Source organism: Anser cygnoides, chromosome 2, assembly GCF_040182565.1.
Source record: "Anser cygnoides isolate HZ-2024a breed goose chromosome 2, Taihu_goose_T2T_genome, whole genome shotgun sequence".
NCBI lineage: Eukaryota > Metazoa > Chordata > Aves > Anseriformes > Anatidae > Anser > Anser cygnoides.
Genome location: NC_089874.1, coordinates 109,807,084 through 109,826,775, shown reverse-complemented (window position 1 = coordinate 109,826,775; position 19,692 = coordinate 109,807,084). Strand labels below are relative to the sequence as shown.

The following is a 19,692-nucleotide window of genomic DNA, read 5'->3' as shown; positions in this document are numbered from 1 at the left end:
ACCACCACGTTGACAGATTTGCACTAAATCCAGGCAGCTTGCAGTTGCAGTTTCCCCTGGAACCTTAAATGTTGTTAGCAGTAGGATAACGTAAGTGTGGCAGAAAAAATGTTTCAAGTTCACTGAGCCTGAATCAGTTTTCATGTTTTTAATATCTTACTAGCTTTTCCTATCTTCACTATTTTTACCATCCTTGTGTCCCAGGAGCCTATTTTGTTTTCAAAGACAAATCCATTATTGTAACTTATGTTAGGTAATTCTAGGACATTTCTAGGTTTGGTGCAATTTGGGCTGAAACCTGATTTTGAAGAATATCTTGTCCATTGTCCAGCAAATCATTAGTATTGGGAAGGTGTCCTAATCACCAAGCTGTCGGGTAAAATTGTACTACCACAAACTGTGTTCAAATAACTTTCATATCCAGCATTAAAAGAAATTGAGAAATGCAATTCCAGAAGTATCAATTTCAGAGAGTCCTCAGAAGCAACAGATCCTCCCTTACTGCCTAAAGTTTGATTCTGCTGGCCCTAACAGGGACTTTTTTTCAAGACACATGTCATAGTCACAGAATGGTTGAAGTGGGAAGGGACCTCTGGAGGTCAACTGGTTCAAACCCCCTGCTCAAGCAGGGTCACCCGGAGCAGGTTGCCAAGGACTGTGTCAAAGTGGCTTCTGAAGTTCTCCAAGGACAGAGACTTCACAGCCTCATTGGGCAGCCTGTGGCAATGCTCGGTCACCCACACAGCACAGAAGTGCTTCCTTATCTTCTTCCTCCTGTGCTCCAGTTTGTGCCCATTGCCTCTTGTCACTGGGTATCACTGAAAAGAGTATGGCTCCATCCTTTTGCACCCTTCCATCAGGTATTTATATACATTAAGATCCCCCCCCAAGCCTTCTCTTCTCCGGGCGGAACTGTCCCAGCTCTCTCAGCCTTTCCTCGTAGGGGAGGTGCTCCAGGCCCTTCATCACCTTAATGGCCCTTTGCTGGTCTCTCTCCAGAGTGTCCACATCTCTTTTGTACTGGGCAGCCCAGAACTGGGACCAGCACTCCAGGTGTGGTCTCGCCAGTGATGAGCAGAGGGGAAGGATCACCTTGCTCCACCTGCTGGCAATGCTTTGCCTAATGGATCCCAGGATGCCATTAGCCTTCTTTGTGGCAAGGGCACGTTGCTGGATCATGTTCAGCTTCGTGTCTGTCAGGTCTTTTTCTGGCAAGCTGCTTTCCAGCTGGGTGACCCCAGCATGTCCTGGTGCATGGGACTGTTCCTCCCCAGGTGCAGAACCTTGCGCTTCCCCTTGCTGAACTTCATGAGGTTCCTGCCAGCGCATTTCTCCAGCCTGTCCAGGTCCCTCTGGATGGCTGCACAACCCACTGGTGTATCAGCCACTCCTACCAGTTTTGTGCCATCTGCAAACTTGGTGAGAGTGCACTCTGACCCATCACCTGTATCATTAATGAAGGTGCTGAACAGGTTTGGACCCAGTATTGAACTACCCTAGCGCTCCAGCTGTATACTCCCTAGTATATGTCCTCGCTCATGCTCCAGCTGGCAAGTCTAGTCCCTCCTGAGCTGAAGTCTCTGAACCTCATAGCAGTAAGTCTTCCCCTGTTGTCTAAGTGTTTAAATTGTTGGGACTTACACCAAGGGTCAGGACTAGAACACTTCAGTGCCAAGTCACTCTTGTCAGTTTAGTTCAATCCTGGTAGTTTTCTCTGGTTCTCCTAGCAGAATTTGGCTTATGGAGTCTAACAATACTTTTATTAATAAGAAATCTGGATAAATAAGGACTTTATTGGACAACTAGTAATTGGCTTAATGAGAGACAGATGCCTGGAATCTTTGTATTGTCTTATAAGGGAAATATTTATATAGAGACTCAAATTTTAAAAAGTTTTGTTTTATGGAGGGATGCAGAGAATAAAGGCATCTGCTGCTATTCAACAGAGCTTTTATAATGTTGGCTTGCCTCAATTAATCTAGCTTGAGCGCAGTATTCTAATGAAAGAAAATGTAGAATAAAAATGTAGAGCTGCAATGTATATAAATCTTGAAATGTCCACGAAGAGCTGATAAATTGCTGTATTTTGCTCAGTTTATGCAAAAGAGAAAATGAAGAAGCAGATTGCAAGAAACAAAATTATACATCAAGCCATTAAACCTCAATCTTCATTACTGAAGAATTGTTTTGATACTCAGCAAGATCAGGGACTGAACAAAAGACTAGCTAGGTGACATGTTTGCAAGGGTCCTGCACATCAGGAAGAATTCCACATAATAATGCCATAGGTGTGATCTAAGTTCAGAACTATGATTATTCCTTTTCTGTTCTTAGAGCTGTGAATGTAAACAGTATCTTGCACTATTTTTCTCTATGACTAGCCCTTTATTTGTTTGTTGAGTTTCTTACTGGTTTTCGCAATCCATCTGCAGTATTGCATGGACTTCATAACTTTTCAGTTTGCTTCCTTACTCCATACTGGCTTTTATATGTTTTTGGTGAATACTATGTTTGGTTTGTTATTTTTCTAAAACTGTGCTGTTACTTGCACATAGTGTGAAACACCATGAGAGTAGAGATATACATCCTTGTTGCACATCTGTCCTGTAAGTAACTAACGACACTCAAACTGACATCTCCAGCATTATTGTTGGCTATTGATCTCTTTCTGTTAGTTAGTCCAATACTTACTTCACTGGCAGAGGATATCGAACGATTGTATGCTGTGTGAGTGATAAGGAAGAAGAAGGAAGAAGAGAAATTTGCACTGGGACTTTTGGAGATCTCCATTGTATTGCACATGGTCAATACATCTTTTAAATCTTCTAAATCAACTAAAAGCTCTTTAAAATTTTCTTTCTCAGGCATCAGGAATATTCCATGGAAATCCAGGTGACTGTCAGTAAGCTTTTGTGCATACATGCTGAAGTGAAACTGTAGTTTGCGTATTGTATGTTTTTACTGATCCAGTGGCAAAATACTGGCACCACATGTGATGTTAGATTAATGAGGCAGAAGTGGCAGTTTTTAGGAACAACAACCCCTTTTCCCCTCCTTCATTGTTAACCCTGAGAACTTCCACTTCCCTTTATCCATTAGCTGAGTCTGGGTCATTTCAGTAGACTGGGATCCTGTGTATTAGATACGTGAAAGAACTGTCTGGTTTTTAAGCCTGGTTGATAAATTTTTTCAGAGATACCTCTCTTGGAATTAGAGATGTGCTGTATATACATTTCAAATATCAAAATAGGAAATTTGAGGTTGGCAAGCTGCTGCTACTCATTAGTGCATCTAACCAGGCACCCTTCCTTCTAACAAGTAGTCTTGGGGCTGTATTGAAATGCTGCTGTCTGTCAGCATGCAGTAAGCATGCTAAAAATGATTAGGTTAAAAACTGACAGCAACACTTGTCATCATTGTCAATCCCTTTACTACCATGACTATTTTTATGCTGTTTATCTTTATATGCTTTTAAATACTCTGCATTGTACTTGCAGTATAGTTCCTCAGAGCGATGTGGAATTTGCTAGGACCACCAGCATATTTTTTCAAAGTTTTTCCCCCCTCACTCCTTTCCAGTAAGTATGGAGCTGTCCAAATGGAAGATGACTGGCAGGAAGCAGTCACAGAGTGGCAACCTGCGGAGGGATGTTTGGGAAAAAAGAGGCATAGCTTTAAAGCCAGAGCCAGGAGTTTCAACTAATGAAGGAACAGGAGCTCCCACCACTGTGGAAACCCTCAGTGGCTCTGCTGTGATCTATTGCTGCACTCCCCTGAGCAGAACAGCATAGCAAGCAATAGGCACAGGGGCTGGATGCCAGCCAGGCAAAGTGGGAAATAGACACATAGCTTTACACAGAAAATCTTTTTCTTTAGAACAAGGAAAATGATGGACTAAAAGTCGAACTTAGAGGAAGGAAAAAGTATCTTTGTATTTGATAGCAGAGTGTATTTGCAAACAAGCAAAGCAGACACCAAGGCTCCAAAGTTTCCTGTGAAGATCAAAAAATGTAATGAACCAGCACAATGAAGTGCTATAATTTTTTTGAAAGGGCAATGCAAATAGACCCTTATTATTTATTTTAGCCTAGCCTAGTAGTCTTATTTCCCTTGAAAAGTGTTATCTTATCCACTGGGAAAAACAAAAGTTTGTGTTCCATCTGTGCACACCAGTGTACTTGGACTTTTATCTTGTAGCTTATGAGGATATAAGGGTTGCCCCTTAGCAGAATTAAAACCTTATTATGTGAGCTTTGTTTCTTTCTTATCTTTTGTCCAAACTATATGAACTGGAGTGGCCTAGATACACTCATGAAAACCCTCGAGGCTCACTTAGTGAGCAGACTCTGAGGGGTGCTTTATCACTTCTGAAAGGTTAGATCAGCTGTGTGTACATTACAGCTTGGCTAAAGATAGGAGGGGTTTTATTCACTTTTCAAATTCAACATTGATTTGCTTTTGTTTCCTTGCCCCACATGCTGTTTTCTGTTACATTAGGGAATTTTATTACATTCAAGGCTTTTCCAAATTGTGTGGTTCTAAATCAGAAACAGCATGTCTATACAGAGGATTTTTAAGTGTTGCCAGGTTTTCTTTGCTTGGGTCAGTTGATAATTTAAAGAGTCAGGCATTTCTTGTGAATTCTGAGCTCGGCTCAGCTGCCTCAATTACAGTGACTTATTCAGATAAAAACAGGAAAAAAATACTACTGGTTTTGCTATAAATGTGTCATAAGTCACCTTTCTTATCATTGTTATGTGTCCACCAGTTCAATGTTGATCACCTTTTATTAGAAATAGTATTCAACAAGTGGATGTCAGAAGTACGCAGGTATTAAAAAAATAGTACCTACTCAAATAATATAGTTACTCAAAGAGTAGTGTCCTGGCCTACAGTGTTGATCAGGTCCTTTTGCCATGAAAAGTAAGTATTTCCCCTTAATCCAGAGAGAGTTCCTTGGAATCCTTAAGCCTTATTTTATTCATTACATAGAATATGTAGGCAATAAGTAGAGTAAGTCTTATTAATCACTACATAAAACATGAGTGAACACAAAGTTATGACTACTACAGAAAGCCTACTACTTCAACTAAATGCATATTATTTTCGTTTGATGACTAAAAATACTTTCACATCCTTTCCTCTTCTTCTTCCTCTTCCCACTTCTTCTCCATCTCCTTCTTTTTATCTTCATCCTTTTCTTTCTCTTTGTACTTTTCCTTTTTTTTTCTTTTTTGGTGTTTTAAACCAATTGCAAACTCTTCTTTTTACTATAGGAAGGAAAAAAAAGCAGTAGTTCATGCTTATTTTTTTTCATAACACGTTGTATCTTATGTTCTGCTTTAATAGCATTTCATTAGCTCTTTGAAACTGTTCCCTGGGGCAATCTTTTATTATTTGTAAAGTAAATCAAACATCACAATGATAATTTTTATGAGGAAAATGCCAGAATATTTAAATCTTCAATTAATTTTTTGAATTAAAACTTGAAGCACTCAGAAAGATCCAAAACAGTATTCTCAAAGCTCTATGGCACCTAAAAGCTCTTTCTAGAATCCACATGCTTGCTCACATTTCCATGTTTAACAGAGAAAATCAAGGAGTGCTGTACTTCTGAGTTCCGAGCAGTGTTGTGGGAGGAACATTTTGCTTGGCATAAAGGTACTTGGAAAAGAGTTTCTTGATTAAAAATTGGAAGTAAAAACCAAGCAGCGTTACAAAGAATTCATCAAAAATACACTTTTCTAAATTCTAATAGAGAATTGATGCACAGGAGTATAGACAGCCTTATTTAAATGCAAGTAACTCTAAACAGAGGGAAAAGAAATTTGATTAAACTGCAAGTTTGGCAGCAACTCTTCAAAGCACCAGGTAATAGCTACTTCTCTATTAGTAGAGATAAGGTATCCTTTAATGGAGGAAAGCGGGGTAACTTTTCGAAGAAGACATCAAAAGAGAGAAGTAGTAGTAGTAGTAGTAGTAGTAGTAGTAGTAGTAGTAGTAGTTGTAGTAGTAGTAGTTTCATTAACCTCCCTGAATTAAGTCATAGTTAGATGCCTGCATTAGCACAGAGTTGATGTTTCAGCCTTCATCCATTATCTTAAGATACTTCTCTTTTTTGGCCTCATTCATCGTAGTGATCAGGCTGAATACTTTCTTTTTGTCCCAGTCATTTGAGGCATTCATGTTACCCTTCCAAAGGTGATATAAAAAGTTTAGAATTTGTCATAAAACCCTTATCCACACATTCAGTGCACTCTGTAACCTTGACTCCTGCCACTTTCTGTGTAAATACCTGCATCTTGGTAAACAGGAATTCTCATTAAGAAATAAAATAGCTCCGTGCCATCTTTTAGTCATGTAATGTGCAAGTGACACGTGTAATTGTATCCTTTTGAACAACATAGAGAGTAGGGAAGGAGATAGAAAAGTTAGTGAATAATGAAGCAGATAATTTTGTTCACAAAAGGGTGGATAGTGCCTTTGTGGTGATCAATGTTCTCTCTGTATTTTCCCAGAAGAGGTTTCCTATCAAAGCACAGAAGTAGTTGGTATTCAGTGGAGCATACATAGGTTCACTTTATTGTTTTACAGACGTTACAGTCATGAATGTTGCTCAAGTTCACTGTCTTCTTGAAAATGTACAAGGTATGATAGTTGTGTACAAAACTTTTAATTACATGATGTTTAAAAAAAGCGGGGTAGTAATAGGGAAATTTACTGATAAAAAAGACGTGTTGTACATAAAAACTATTAAATTCACTGAAGCAAGAATTGCATTTTCACGAGAGGAAATAAGCACTTCTTGAGACCAACTTTAACTTTTTTACAGATAAGTTAAAAATAATATATCCTGCACATGAGATACAGTGCAAGTGTGCATATTTTACCCAGAGGGTCCTTTCTATAAAAAAAAAGGATCATAAAATCCCATCAACATAGGATATTTTTCCGCTGGAGATAAATCAGGAAGATTAATGAGGTTAAGTTATTGCTATCTGGTATGCCAGGGAATAAGCTCTAAATTAGAATTTTAATTGTATGTTCTATTGCAGTCCTTCTACTAATTCGCATTTCACCATATTTCTAAAATCTTTCCATATAGGGAAGTCTTAAAGAATTTTAAAGGAATGAAAGTAATGGAGTTTTTAAAACTTAAGTAGGTAGAATAGAAATGGTTCGGAAAGCATATAGAATCTAGGTTATCTATCAAATTTTTAGATGAATCCACAAAATCTTTAAATATTTATATTCCTGCTCTTTAATTGTGCAAGTGAACTTCAGGTGTAGCAGTGTTAGATATGAAATTACATTGATAGATCTCATAAATAATTTGGTTTTAAAATTGGAAGGAAGGTAATTCGACATTTGCTTTTACACTATTGTTGTTGTTTGAGACCAAATGACAGTGTGGAGACAAAATGGACTTAGATACCAAAGCACTTCAATCACAGATACGTCCAATTTTACAAATTACATGACTTCCCTGTTCTGCAGGAGAGAGGACGCAGTCCAATAGAGAAGTCGGGTGGGTCTGCATGGTCGTTGCAGCCCTGCCATGCACCCTACTGCAGCATCTTGCAGAAGGCGCCTCCCTTGTCCTCTGGGTCCTTGCCCCGAGACATCCTGGCCAATGCCAGATATAGGACCAGACAGAGAATACCCAGTTCTTAATTATCTTGTTCAAATGTACTTGATGCCTGAAAACTAGCCGTCACCACGGCTGACACTCATGATCTGCAGTTCCTGAAGGTGTTCGACAGCTTCATGGCTTCCCCAGTGATGGGGGGTCACTTGCATTTAAGTTACCTTTCTACTCTTATAACTCAGCTACTGTCTTATCCTGTAGCATTAACTAAAATTCATATACATTTGCTAATGCGATAATCAGCTAGGGCTAGCTCATGCTAACAGCCACAAGTATATCTATGTTATTAAAAACAGTATGCCAAAACAGTTTAATCATTTTAATATGTTTTCATTATGCAGCTACAGCTTAACTAGACTGGCCAGCTTTCAAGGGAGTACCACAGCCTGTGACTTCAAAAATACAAATGTGCTAGAAAATACACTAATTGAAAGCATCTTGCCTCTGAAAAATGAGCACACCAATACAGCTTGTACCATATTTTGTCTTACCACATGGTTTTGTTCCTGTTTTTTAAAATCTGAATTGGTAAATCATTCTGCAATTGGAGGAGGAGGTGACAGTTCCCCTTCCATTTCCTCAGCATTTAATGTAGGCAATGACTATGATGTTTAGTGCCTCAGAAGACCAGATAGTCTTTTGCTTTTCTACTCTTTCTCTCAGGTGTTCTGTAAGCTAACCTAAATGCACCCAAGGAGGAAAAGACTGTTTCCTGCTTCAGGCAACTCTTTATGCAGGCATTTATGCATCTGTTAATTCATGAATGTTTTTGTTTGTTAGTTTTGGTTTTGGTTTTTGGTTTTTGGTTTTTTATTATTTTGTTTTGTTTTGTTTGTGTTTTTTTAATTTGTTTTTGGTTGGTTGGTTTTTTTCACATTAGTTTAAGAAGTCCTAACAACATAAAGGAGCAGCAATCAGGGATAATACCAGAAAGTCGCTGCTGTTAGGATAATAATTGTGTATCTGCTTTAGGACTGGTTTGCACCTTTAATATCACACCCAGAAAATGTTATGTACACTATCAGCCTAATTTTTCCAGAAAATTCCTAGCAGAACGAGTCTAGGAGATAACACCAATATATTCTATTTGCGGCATTCTTTATTGTTTTTTTTGTTTTTATTTCTTCCATGTTCCAACCTAGGTTACAGTAACACACTGATAAATGCTTTATAAACACTGAAGGCAATTTACATTGATTAGATAGATTTTTACATTGGCTCCTGCAACAGACAGTTTTCAAGGGCAGGCATAGTAAAATGTTTTTTAAAATTCCATTATTTGAAAACTGGACATAATTCTCAGTGATTGAAGCTGACAGAGGAGGAGAATCTGATAGTGAATATATTCTCTGGTGACATGCTGTCATCCACAAATTCTTTCAGTGACCAAAGCAATGATTGAAGTATGAAGAGCTGCTTGCATACAGTGAGTTGCCATCAGTGAAATCATTTACCACTGCTCACAAACACTTGGGGTGATCTATTACCTGCAGGTGATGCATTTTCAATGATAAAATCTTCCCTCAAAGTGACTAGAAGATTAAAAATGTTATTCCATAGCTTGGACCTCTCTGCAGTTTTCTTTAATGTAATAATCCCATGACTCTTCCTTCTCAGTTCCTTAATAATCCGAATTCTCAGTTATCATCAAAATGAGTATAATGATTTCACTTTCTTGTTTCAAAATCCATTTGACATTTTTAAGTAACAAGAACATCCTCATGTGCCAGATATTTTGCAGGTTCCAAATGAGAGTTCAGATAATGAAAAAACAATGAACTGACAGATGTACAGACCTTACAAATGTTGCACCGTTCATTAAATGAGCCTGAAGATCTTTGTCCTCCAAACATTCATGGAACTGCTTAAAATACAGGGTGTATTTATTAGGGTTTGTAAATACAAAGAAGAGCCTAACACAACAATAGGATCTTAACTCAGAGTGTAATGATTGCATTTTCTCCATCTGTAATCTCCACATATAAACTGGGCACAGCAGCAGTAAAGGGTGATATATATTTGGGTAAAACTAGTAATGTGTCTTCACTATCCAATTCAGGGCATTTTAGGGATCTAATTTAGATGCGACTCTAAGGACCTATAGTAGAAATGTGAGTTTCTTACATAGCTAATTCAGTTTAGACAAGGACCTCCATTAGTTGCCTGTTCTGGCCTAAATTAGCGTGCGTAACTCAGCATGTAGCTTGAAAAAAAAACCACCAGAGACATTTAAAACTTAATAGGTCAAATTACTCAATTTGTTAAAGTACATCTCAATCTGATCACCTAGAAATAGAAATGGAAAAATGGACAGTAGCAGTAGAGAAACATAGGGTCATTCAGGACAATCAAACACCATACTGACAGCATAAGAAGTCATACCTTTAAAAACAAATCCGCAGATCAGACTTAAGATTGTTACACAGGGATGTATACATTTCTTTGTACTTGTGAATAATACGCTTATTTATTAAGTAGGCAGAGTAAGAGTTTTGATGTCCTTAATTTCTCATTTCCTTGCTGGTGATTTTGTAAATGACATTGTAGGAGACTACACCGTTGTCACCTAGCAACTATGAAGTATTTTTTTGAAAAAGTTGTCTTGGCTTTGGATTAATAATAAAAATAGTAATTGCACTCAACATTTTACATTTATAGACCTTAAAATGCTTACAAAGATACATTATTTTTATTATCCTTAATTTGAAGCATAAAAAACTAGGATGGAAAGCGCGGTGCCAGAAATGACAATCATCAGAGCCACAAATTGTATTTTGAAGATCTCACCCATATTCCAGACTCTTCAAACTGTACTTTTATATAGGTCCCTTTTAATATTTTCTGGTCTTATGAATTTTAAATGAGAAAAGGGAATCATTTTTAAAAATCGGTGTTTGCAATGATTATCTTCCCCTCTTATTTGAGATATTGCAGTTATTTTCTAGTCTGAGGGTCACAGTGAATTAGCCCTTGGCAAATATTTAATTTTTAATGGAAACCGCTGCAGCATTGAGTTAAAGCAAGTAAAAACTTCACATTCATCCTAAGATGATCCTGCTGCTGCATCATTGACTAGTTCTCAAGTTGCATGTACTGCAGTTCTGTATATTTTGGTTGTTTTCAGAAACAGTGTTTTATCTTGATTATTGAAATAATTTCTAATAACAGAATGACAGTAGTCATTGCATACTGAAATGCTTGCTACAACAACAGCTGGTTTGAAAAGTATTTCATCTTTCAAGTACATCACAGGGGCTGGGTAGCCAAGGCTTTGTGTGATTTGAGTTAAAGAAATATATATTTTAAATCATTTGAGAAATGTCCTACACACATTTTCAGTTGTCCATTGCCCTTGCCAGACATTTGGTGGAATGAAGCTAGTTGGGAACGTATTTCTTCCTAATATTGCACATTTTTAAGAAACTTTAAGGGATGAATTAGAATGAATAGCCACTAAGATAATGTGTGGGCTGCTGTGCAGCAGTGTCCCCAGAGAGTGATATGTCAGGAAAGACATTAAAAAAATTCTGCAATGAAACACATATTTCTCACAAGTAAGGAAAGATCTTGACAGATCATCTGTTACAAGGTATCTGCTCTGTTCTTTACTTCTGGGACAAATGGGATTTCTCCTTGTAATTCATTGTGGATTATCGTTCTGTTGCAGTTTGTGTAACAGTAGCACATGGGGAATTTAGGAAATGACACTCCAGCTGTCTTTTACAATAACTGTTTCTTTTTATGCTTTCCCACTGTAATACCTCTCCTTTCAAATTATCCTTTCTGTACACTTCCCACTGAAATACCTGTGTGTATCCCAAAAAGAATTTTTAAAAATGGATCTACTTAAAGTCTATTTTCCCTATGTGACAGATTTTATTTCAGCCACTAATTTATTGATTTATATAGATATATACACACACATACATCTGGAGTTATTTTTCTATAATACACGTTCAATAAAGAAAGTGAAGTCAATATATAGGAGCTGGAAATGTAAATCTGCCTCTGAGTTTTCATTACTGTGTAAGATGTGATACAGATGTATTCTAAAGAACCAAATTATCTACATTGCAGATAAATTATCAGGAGATATTTTATCTGTAGGGCTCATTAAGCCCTATAGATTGTTTTCTGAAGTTCCAAACAGGTGGGATAAATTGAACCAATACATTTGCAGATGAGAAACAGATGAACTGCCCAAACCAGTACATTTCCTATCATATATCTTCCCTGAATTTAACACCATACAAAAGTTTCCTCATTGTCTCTAGAGATTTAATCTAATCGATTGGTTTAAAGCAATTTTTTGAAAGTTCATTAGTGGGACATGGAGAAGGGGAAAGTCCCTGGGAGTATATTTGGGCCCTCCATATTTCAAGGTGTAGACTTGGAAGCTGTAGCAGTAGGACTCTTCCTCTGTAACAACACATGTAACGCTTAGTGAGTTAAACCCAAAACCACTTGCTGGCCTGTGTCTTATGGATCCATTCTGTGAACTAGCCTCTAGGAGAGGGACTGTAAGAAAACTAGGATTTTCTGCATTTTAGCTGCCTGAAAGGCAAAATCCTGAATAAGGTAGCTGGCCAAGGTCTAGATAGGATGAACGATTAGCTTGTTTGTTCTGCCTTTGGAGCTCTGTTGCTGAACATTTGCATTTCTATTTTGCCTTAACTGTGTTAATTGCTCATCTTCCAGTGTTGTCTGAAAGTAAGTATGAACTTTGCAAGAAATTGCGACATTGGTCATTGTCTTTGCCCATGGAGAGCAATTCCTTGTTCAGTGTGCCCTGACCTGTTGCAAAAGTATTTTCCATCTAGCTTGAGTTGAGGGTGCTCTGAGGTTGAAGGGCTTGCTTAAGACACTGTTGGCCAATAAATAATCAGATAATCACTGACATTTTTGGCAAACAGCAACGAAGTTGTAAATCATCTAAAGATTTGCAGGGTTCCACTTCTCTATCCTGGCAGGTAACTGCATTTCTCAGAGCTATACCCAATAGTGATGTCCCATGGTTAAGAAGAAACTTACTAATAATAGTGGGTTTTAGTCATTTCAATTTGTAAACCTTTAAATTCGTTCTAAGGAAGTGCAGAGAGATGTAGGGCAAACCAATTGAAGCCATTTGGCAAGGTTTCTGTTTTTCTCAAGTTATTCTTTACAAATATTTTAAAAGCAATCCTTGTATTCCCAGGAGTTTTCAACTCATAAGTTGGAAATGACCACTCTAGTGAACATATTAAAAGAAAACTTACTTTAGACATCAAATGCCCCCATGTTCTGTTGACTTCAGCAAGAGATCAAGGGTTTATTTTGACTTTCATTCTTTTTACTAATGGTATCTCTGGGATTTGAGCAACAATGCATTTTAAGTATGAGGGCAAAAGACACTGATACTCTATTCACAGACATTATTTTAAACCACTCAGAAAGTGCTGAGGTCTTGTGAGAGGCACAAGCTTCTGTACATTTTTCCCTGTTTAGCTTGAGAGTTAGCTGTTTCTGACTTCTGATACTGAAAAAGTAAATCATGTGCATTCTTGTTCCTCTTGAATCAAAGATGAAATGTTACTGATCATTCCAGTGGAAATACCAAAACATGAGTTATGGTCTGCCATTGTCCTGGTAGAATTCCACTGGTTCATTTGGCAAGTAAATATTTTTACCCCAGAATGAATGTTTCAATATGAAAGGATAAAATGCATCTACATTAAACGACTTACAAATGCAGTGCATAAATTAAGAAATTGTGCAAATGCTGTATGTCACAGGCTTGCTTACTGCCCCTTTGCTAGCTTCTGTGTTTTATGTAAATGTAAATACATATTTTGAGCACCTTCAACTTTCTCATTTTTATTGAATTTGTTAACTGTAGCACAAAGGTTGTGTGAATATGAGATAGATTATATCTTTCACAAAATCATATTTTTATTCTCTGACAAAAAAATCATCTTGCTGGTATAAATTGTGTTTGTAGAAAAGACACACACATGATAGTTGAATCCAACTTTTTAAAAATATGTTTAGATGCATGAAGTATCTGCCAAGAAGTAACCAAAAATTGTGGATATGACGAAAAATAAAATCTGTTTGTACAGTGTGTAATTGTGCACTCAAATACTGGAGCAACTCCAGTACTGATGATGGAGCTATTTCAGCTTCAGCTGTGTGTATAAGAGAACTACACAAAGAATCTGGATAGCACAAGTGAAGGACTGTTAGTGTTGCAAGCACGCAACTTTGGAAAAGTCCACTAGCATTTCACATGCAAATAATTCTTCTTGCTGTTACACAAATAATCTCTTGGCAAATTTTAGATAACATTTGGAGCTATGTTGTCGACGGAGGGAAGACACAAACGCTCAATATGAGTGTTAAGTATGCTTCAGCTTTAATGGATAGCTCAATTGTCTTTTATCGTGTACAGGATAATTAGCTCATACATATTGCAAAAGCCAAGCTCCTTATTGGTAAGCGTCATCTACTGCCCTATCTGTTAGTTCCGCATTCTAATCTAACTATAACTCCCAGGGCAGTATGCCCTCTACTATCATTGTTTCTAATTGCCTGGGATTTCTCACCAGAGTTCCCAGACAAGCCTTGCGTACGTGCCTTTACTCTTGTTTCCCTAGACTAGCTGGGTGCGGTAATCCGCCATTTCCTTATCTTGCAGCTGCATGATATCAATGTGATTACGCGCAGCGAGCCAGTCCTCAACAATTCCCCCGTTTTTATTTTGAACCAAAAGCTTTCTATAGATTTTTCTGTCAGTCACCGCACATACTGCAATAAGCAAGGTACAATAAGCAACAGGGTCAAAAATCTCATGCAGAACTACGATTGTAAAGTAGTGTGCCTACTAGAATCTACATCAGTCAACAAGCCACTAAGCGCTAGGAATGTTGCTTCGCAGCGATACTGCTTCTTACTCGCACAGCACAATCACACAATCACACAATCACGCAGAGAGGCCTCTTGCACTTCTCATTCATACCACAAGACAATATCACTTAAAATAATTTGTGTGCAGCTTCAGGAGGTCCTTGTCTGCTCCCGTGGTGAGCGGCTGAGAGTGGAGACCCCTCCGAGGAAAAAATGCTCGGGGTGCACCTAGGGGCGTCCGTTCCACAGTCGATCCCACAGCCGAGCAGAGCGGCTCCTGGCGCAAGGAAGGATGCTATTATAGTTTGTATAATGACAGCAAAGAGATGCATTGCAATAAGGAGCACGTGTGGCATTGACCCCTTTTTTTTTCGAGCAATTACACCTTACACATGCTATTACTGTTGCTAGAAAAACCCTACTAGTTAACTGCTCGAGCCTTTTTATTAGGCAACTAAATACTACTCGCGCCGCTATTATAATTAGGACAATTATTAGCAGTAAGCGTAACCCTTCTTTTATCAGACCCAATATCCAACCCCCCATGTTCCCAAACCAATTTGCAAACAGTCTATCAAGCCAATTATCTTGGACCACTATCTTCTTGGTGTGGTCTCTCAGCCATTTCAGCTGCTCGTGGATTGATTCGCCATGGTCCGAGAGATTAAAACAGCACATTCCTTCGAGCTCTTCACACCCGTGGCCCTGTGCCAGCAGTAAAAAATCAATCGCCGCTCTGTTCTGTAACACAGCGTGTCGCAAGCTATCCAGGTCCTGGGCCATTTCTGTGAGTACCTGCGTAGTCACATTTGCTTGTTTTACAGCCCAACAAGCTAGTTTCCCAAGACTAGCCATAGCATGAGCCACAGCCACTCCAGGCACAAGTGCCGCCGAAAAGAACCTTTCAGCAGGACCCCAGAGTTCGACCTGGTCATCGCAGTCACTCCCCAAAGTTTTGAGACTGCGTCTCGTCCGGCGTTTCCATTGTTGAGTAATGTTCCGCAATTCTTGACTATGTAGATCAGGGGCAAACAAGGTCAGGCGTCCTAGATAACATGGCCCACCATGCGAGTTGGCCGGGATTCCCTGCCAGGCTCGATCCCCACAAATCAGGAATATACCGGGTGGTAGGGCCTTGGCGGTGTGCCTTGGCCAGTCACCCCCGCCATCCTGATTCCATGCCCCCATGGTAGCGTTGGCGGTGTCGTTGTGTCCGCAGTAGCCGCCATTGGCCTCGAAGCCCCTTGTGTGTGAGGTCACATTGGTCCATTGAGTCATGTTTTGTTTTCCTTTATTCCACATAAAGCACGTCTGTGTCCAGTTATTGCTGGTGTTCCCTACCGCCACTGATCCCAACAAATCCAATTCTTGGGGATCCCACGGCAAGCTTGTGTTCAGAGCCACTAGCGCCGCTACGACGGCATCGGAGAGATTAGATGATAAATGGAATAACTCCGTACTTGCGGAGTATGGTGCTAACAGTTGTTTCAGTTCGTCCTTGTCCCCTATTGGGACCCCGAACAAACAGGTGCGGAAGGGATCAGTCGCTTTGGCAAGAGACAGGCAGAATTGAGCCAATCGAGTTCCCTTCGGTATATGTAGCGGAGGGAACATGGCTGATACCATAATTTGTATCTCCCCAGTAAAGTCCTTATCAATAAGTCCTGTTAACACTAAAGCCCCATTTAATGTCGCCGATGACCTTCCAATCAGAAGTGCTCCAACAGGCTCATTATTAATTTTTACAGGTCCCATAACGCCTGTTTTCACCGTAACAGGTTTGCTGTCCATTAGAGTCACATTCACTGCGGTTGCCAAATCCAATCCCCAGGCTCCCTCTGGTGGCTGGTTGGAGGTGAAAGGATTCGTCTCGGTTGGAGTCTCCGCAGCTGCCGCCGCTGTTGAGGGAAAAGCCGCTTTTTGTGTCATCGCGGGGCGGCGGTTCCCGCTGGCCCTCCCGTTTCCCTGGGCCTTCCTCCGGCAGACGGTCTCGTTGTGCGAGTTGGACTGGCAATGAGGGCACCACACGTTCGCTGTCCCGCACTGCCTCTTCATACGGCCCACGATACCGCATCGATAGCAACGTAGTGCAGGTCTCCCTGATGAGCGAGGACCTTTTCCACTTTGCAGGGGGGCAAGGGCGGCGAATACCTGCGACTGACTAGCCTGCAGTCCCTGAGTAATACTTTCCCCTACCTTTCGAATAGCGTCAACCAATAGCGCCTGCGAGCCTATCGGTATCCGCGACAATCGATCAAGAGCCTCTTCTATAGTCCAGGTACTGGGCAGCGTATTTAGAACATTTCGAGAGGTTTGATTACAATTTTGAAGGGCGCATTGTTTAAGAATAGGGCCTTTGAGATATTCGGGTAACCCAGCTACCTGTATAGCTGCGGCAACCCTATCAATAAATGTTCCAAACGCTTCGTCTCGCCCTTGCTTGATGGACATATAGGAGGGCATTCCTCCAGGCTCCCTAATTTGGTCCAGTGCTCTCCTAGCTAGCGTCATGGTCGCTTTTGCCTTATCCGGCCCCATTAGGGCCTGGGCCTCCAAGCGATTGTATGCACCGACCCCCAAAAGCTCCTCCAGCGTGACCCCGTATAATGGATCTCCGGGCTGACGCTGCACCGCAACTGCCTCCTGACAAGCTGAATGCCAATGGGCATTAAACAGCAGGATCTGATGCTGCGTCAGTATTAGTTTCATGATATTACGAATGTCGCCGGGGAGCAACACGTTAGTGGACCACAGATAGTCTAACATCTGTTTCGTTGGCTCCCCACGTATTCCTGACTCATTTACCGTGGCACGCAATTGGGTCAGTATTTTCCAGTCCAGATTTGTCATAGTAACAGTTGTCTGGCCCTGGGCGTTGGGCGGAGAGTACACTACGGGGAAGGCGCCTACAAGCTCTGTCGCCGCCCCCACATCGCCTTCACGCAACGCCTCCCCTGCAATCTTCGCCCAAAGTCCTGCCCTCTCCGACCCTCCTGACTCGATCCTCATATCTTCTAAGAATGGATTCTTATTTCTCCCTTCCCCTGTCGCCTCTTCCTCGGGAGTTTCCGGGGGTAGAGGAGGCGCACTGGGTTGTGCTCCCTCCTCCCCTCCCCCGGGGGCCGGGGGTAGAGGAGGCGCACTGGGTTGTGCTCCCTCCTCCCCTCCCCCGGGGGCTTTCATAGTGAATTGCCGGACTGATGGAGGGAGGGGGTACGGATTGGTCTCTTCATCTGCCCTCATCGTTTTGCGCAGCCGCTGTGTCGCAGCGGCTGCCACTTTCTGCTCTACCCGATATATCGTTAAAGCGTTCGTGACGGCCCGCCAAGGCTTTGCCAATTTCTTAGCCGTCTTATTCTCACTAATCATTTCCTCAAACAATATATCACCAAACTTACGCCACTCATCCTCCTCAAACAATGTGTCAGGGTTAATAAAGCAGCCCTTCGCCACCCCATAGGCCACTAACCCCTGTAATTCTTTATGACAATCTATATCTGGCGTCTTACGCTTTTCTAAAAAGCACTTAAGTAAATCAACTGCCGCTTGTTTCTCCATTCTTACTTACGCTTTTCTAAAAAGCACTTAAGTAAATTAATTGCCGCTTGTTTCTCCATGCTTACTCACGGTGCCGTTGCCCCCGTGCAAAGCTTCCGTTCGCGGCGTTCCGGCGGGACCCGCTATGGGTTCGTCCCGGGCGCTCTTCCCGAGTCGCCTTCTGCTCGCCCCAATCTTGTGTTCCGCGGATTCCGGGTTACGTAGTCAGAACCGGCTTTCCCCTTGTACTCCGTCGCCTAATACCGGCTTACTCGTTCAGGGTTCTCGTCCAGCAAGGCCTGTTCGGGCGCCATTTGTTGTCGACGGAGGGAAGACACAAACGCTCAATATGAGTGTTAAGTATGCTTCAGCTTTAATGGATAGCTCAATTGTCTTTTATCGTGTACAGGATAATTAGCTCATACATATTGCAAAAGCCAAGCTCCTTATTGGTAAGCGTCATCTACTGCCCTATCTGTTAGTTCCGCATTCTAATCTAACTATAACTCCCAGGGCAGTATGCCCTCTACTATCATTGTTTCTAATTGCCTGGGATTTCTCACCAGAGTTCCCAGACAAGCCTTGCGTACGTGCCTTTACTCTTGTTTCCCTAGACTAGCTGGGTGCGGTAATCCGCCATTTCCTTATCTTGCAGCTGCATGATATCAATGTGATTACGCGCAGCGAGCCAGTCCTCAACAGAGCTATACGTAAAAACCATTTAAATAGGAGAACTGTATTTTTGCTCAATGAAAGAATCAGTTAAATGATACTTCAACAACACTTGGGAGTACTGTTTGCCCTTCTCCTTGGTTTATCCATAAGGCAACTGTCGCTGCATGCATTTCTTAATGTTACTTTCCTTCCTTTTTTTAGAGTTTCTTTGAAGGACAGTCTGCACCGTGGGATTCAGCTAAGAAAGATGAGAACAGAATGAAAAATAGATACGGGAATATCATTGCATGTAAGTGTTGACAACATAATTGTGCACCGTGTTAACTTCCTTTCAGAACTGGATGAGAATGGCCACCAGCCTCTTGCTCACATCAGGCTTATATTGCTTTTCCCTAATTAAGAACATAAAAGTGAGGGAAGAAGTTACATTTTTTTGAGAAAACTGTCAGATTTAATGCATTTTCTCCGCTAGCCTCCTGTATACCTCCCATCCTGTGATCTACATTTGGCTAATAGAGAATGACATCTTTAACCAGTGCTCAACTCTGACAGCTCCCAGACTGCTCCTGGCAGCTTAGTGGAAGAGTACCCATGGTCTCATGGGTTGATCTCTTGACATTGGATGTTTGGATGATTGGATGGTTCTGAATGTTGTAGGAATGGACAATACTGCTGCTTAAGTGTTCCTTTATAACAGAGACAGCCATCCTGACTTACCTTCTTAATGCTAGATGGAATCTAAGGAAAAAAACAGGGTATGTTTGTTTTATTTGAAACTGCTAAGTTTGATGAAGATTCAGTATACTGATAATCAAATAACTTTAGAGGATGAGTGTGCTTTGGCGAGTGACCCCTAAATCTAGCATTATGCGATTGCAAAACACTGTGTCAAGAGATGCTGTAAATGAACACCAAGGCAGAAAATACAATGCTACTTACTGAAAAATAAA

General features: G+C 40.6%; 1 protein-coding gene across 13 annotated transcripts in view; it reads left to right on the top strand.

Moving 5' to 3' along the window:
* PTPRM (protein tyrosine phosphatase receptor type M) overlaps window positions 1-19,692 on the top strand; it is a 490,453-nt gene that overhangs the window by 410,452 nt on the left and 60,309 nt on the right. For all 13 annotated transcript variants that reach the window (XM_066992787.1, XM_066992783.1, XM_066992789.1 and 10 more), the window contains one exon: window positions 18,944-19,031. In XM_066992787.1, the coding sequence (XP_066848888.1) occupies window positions 18,944-19,031 (88 nt within the window). The remainder of the gene's footprint in view (window positions 1-18,943; window positions 19,032-19,692) is intronic.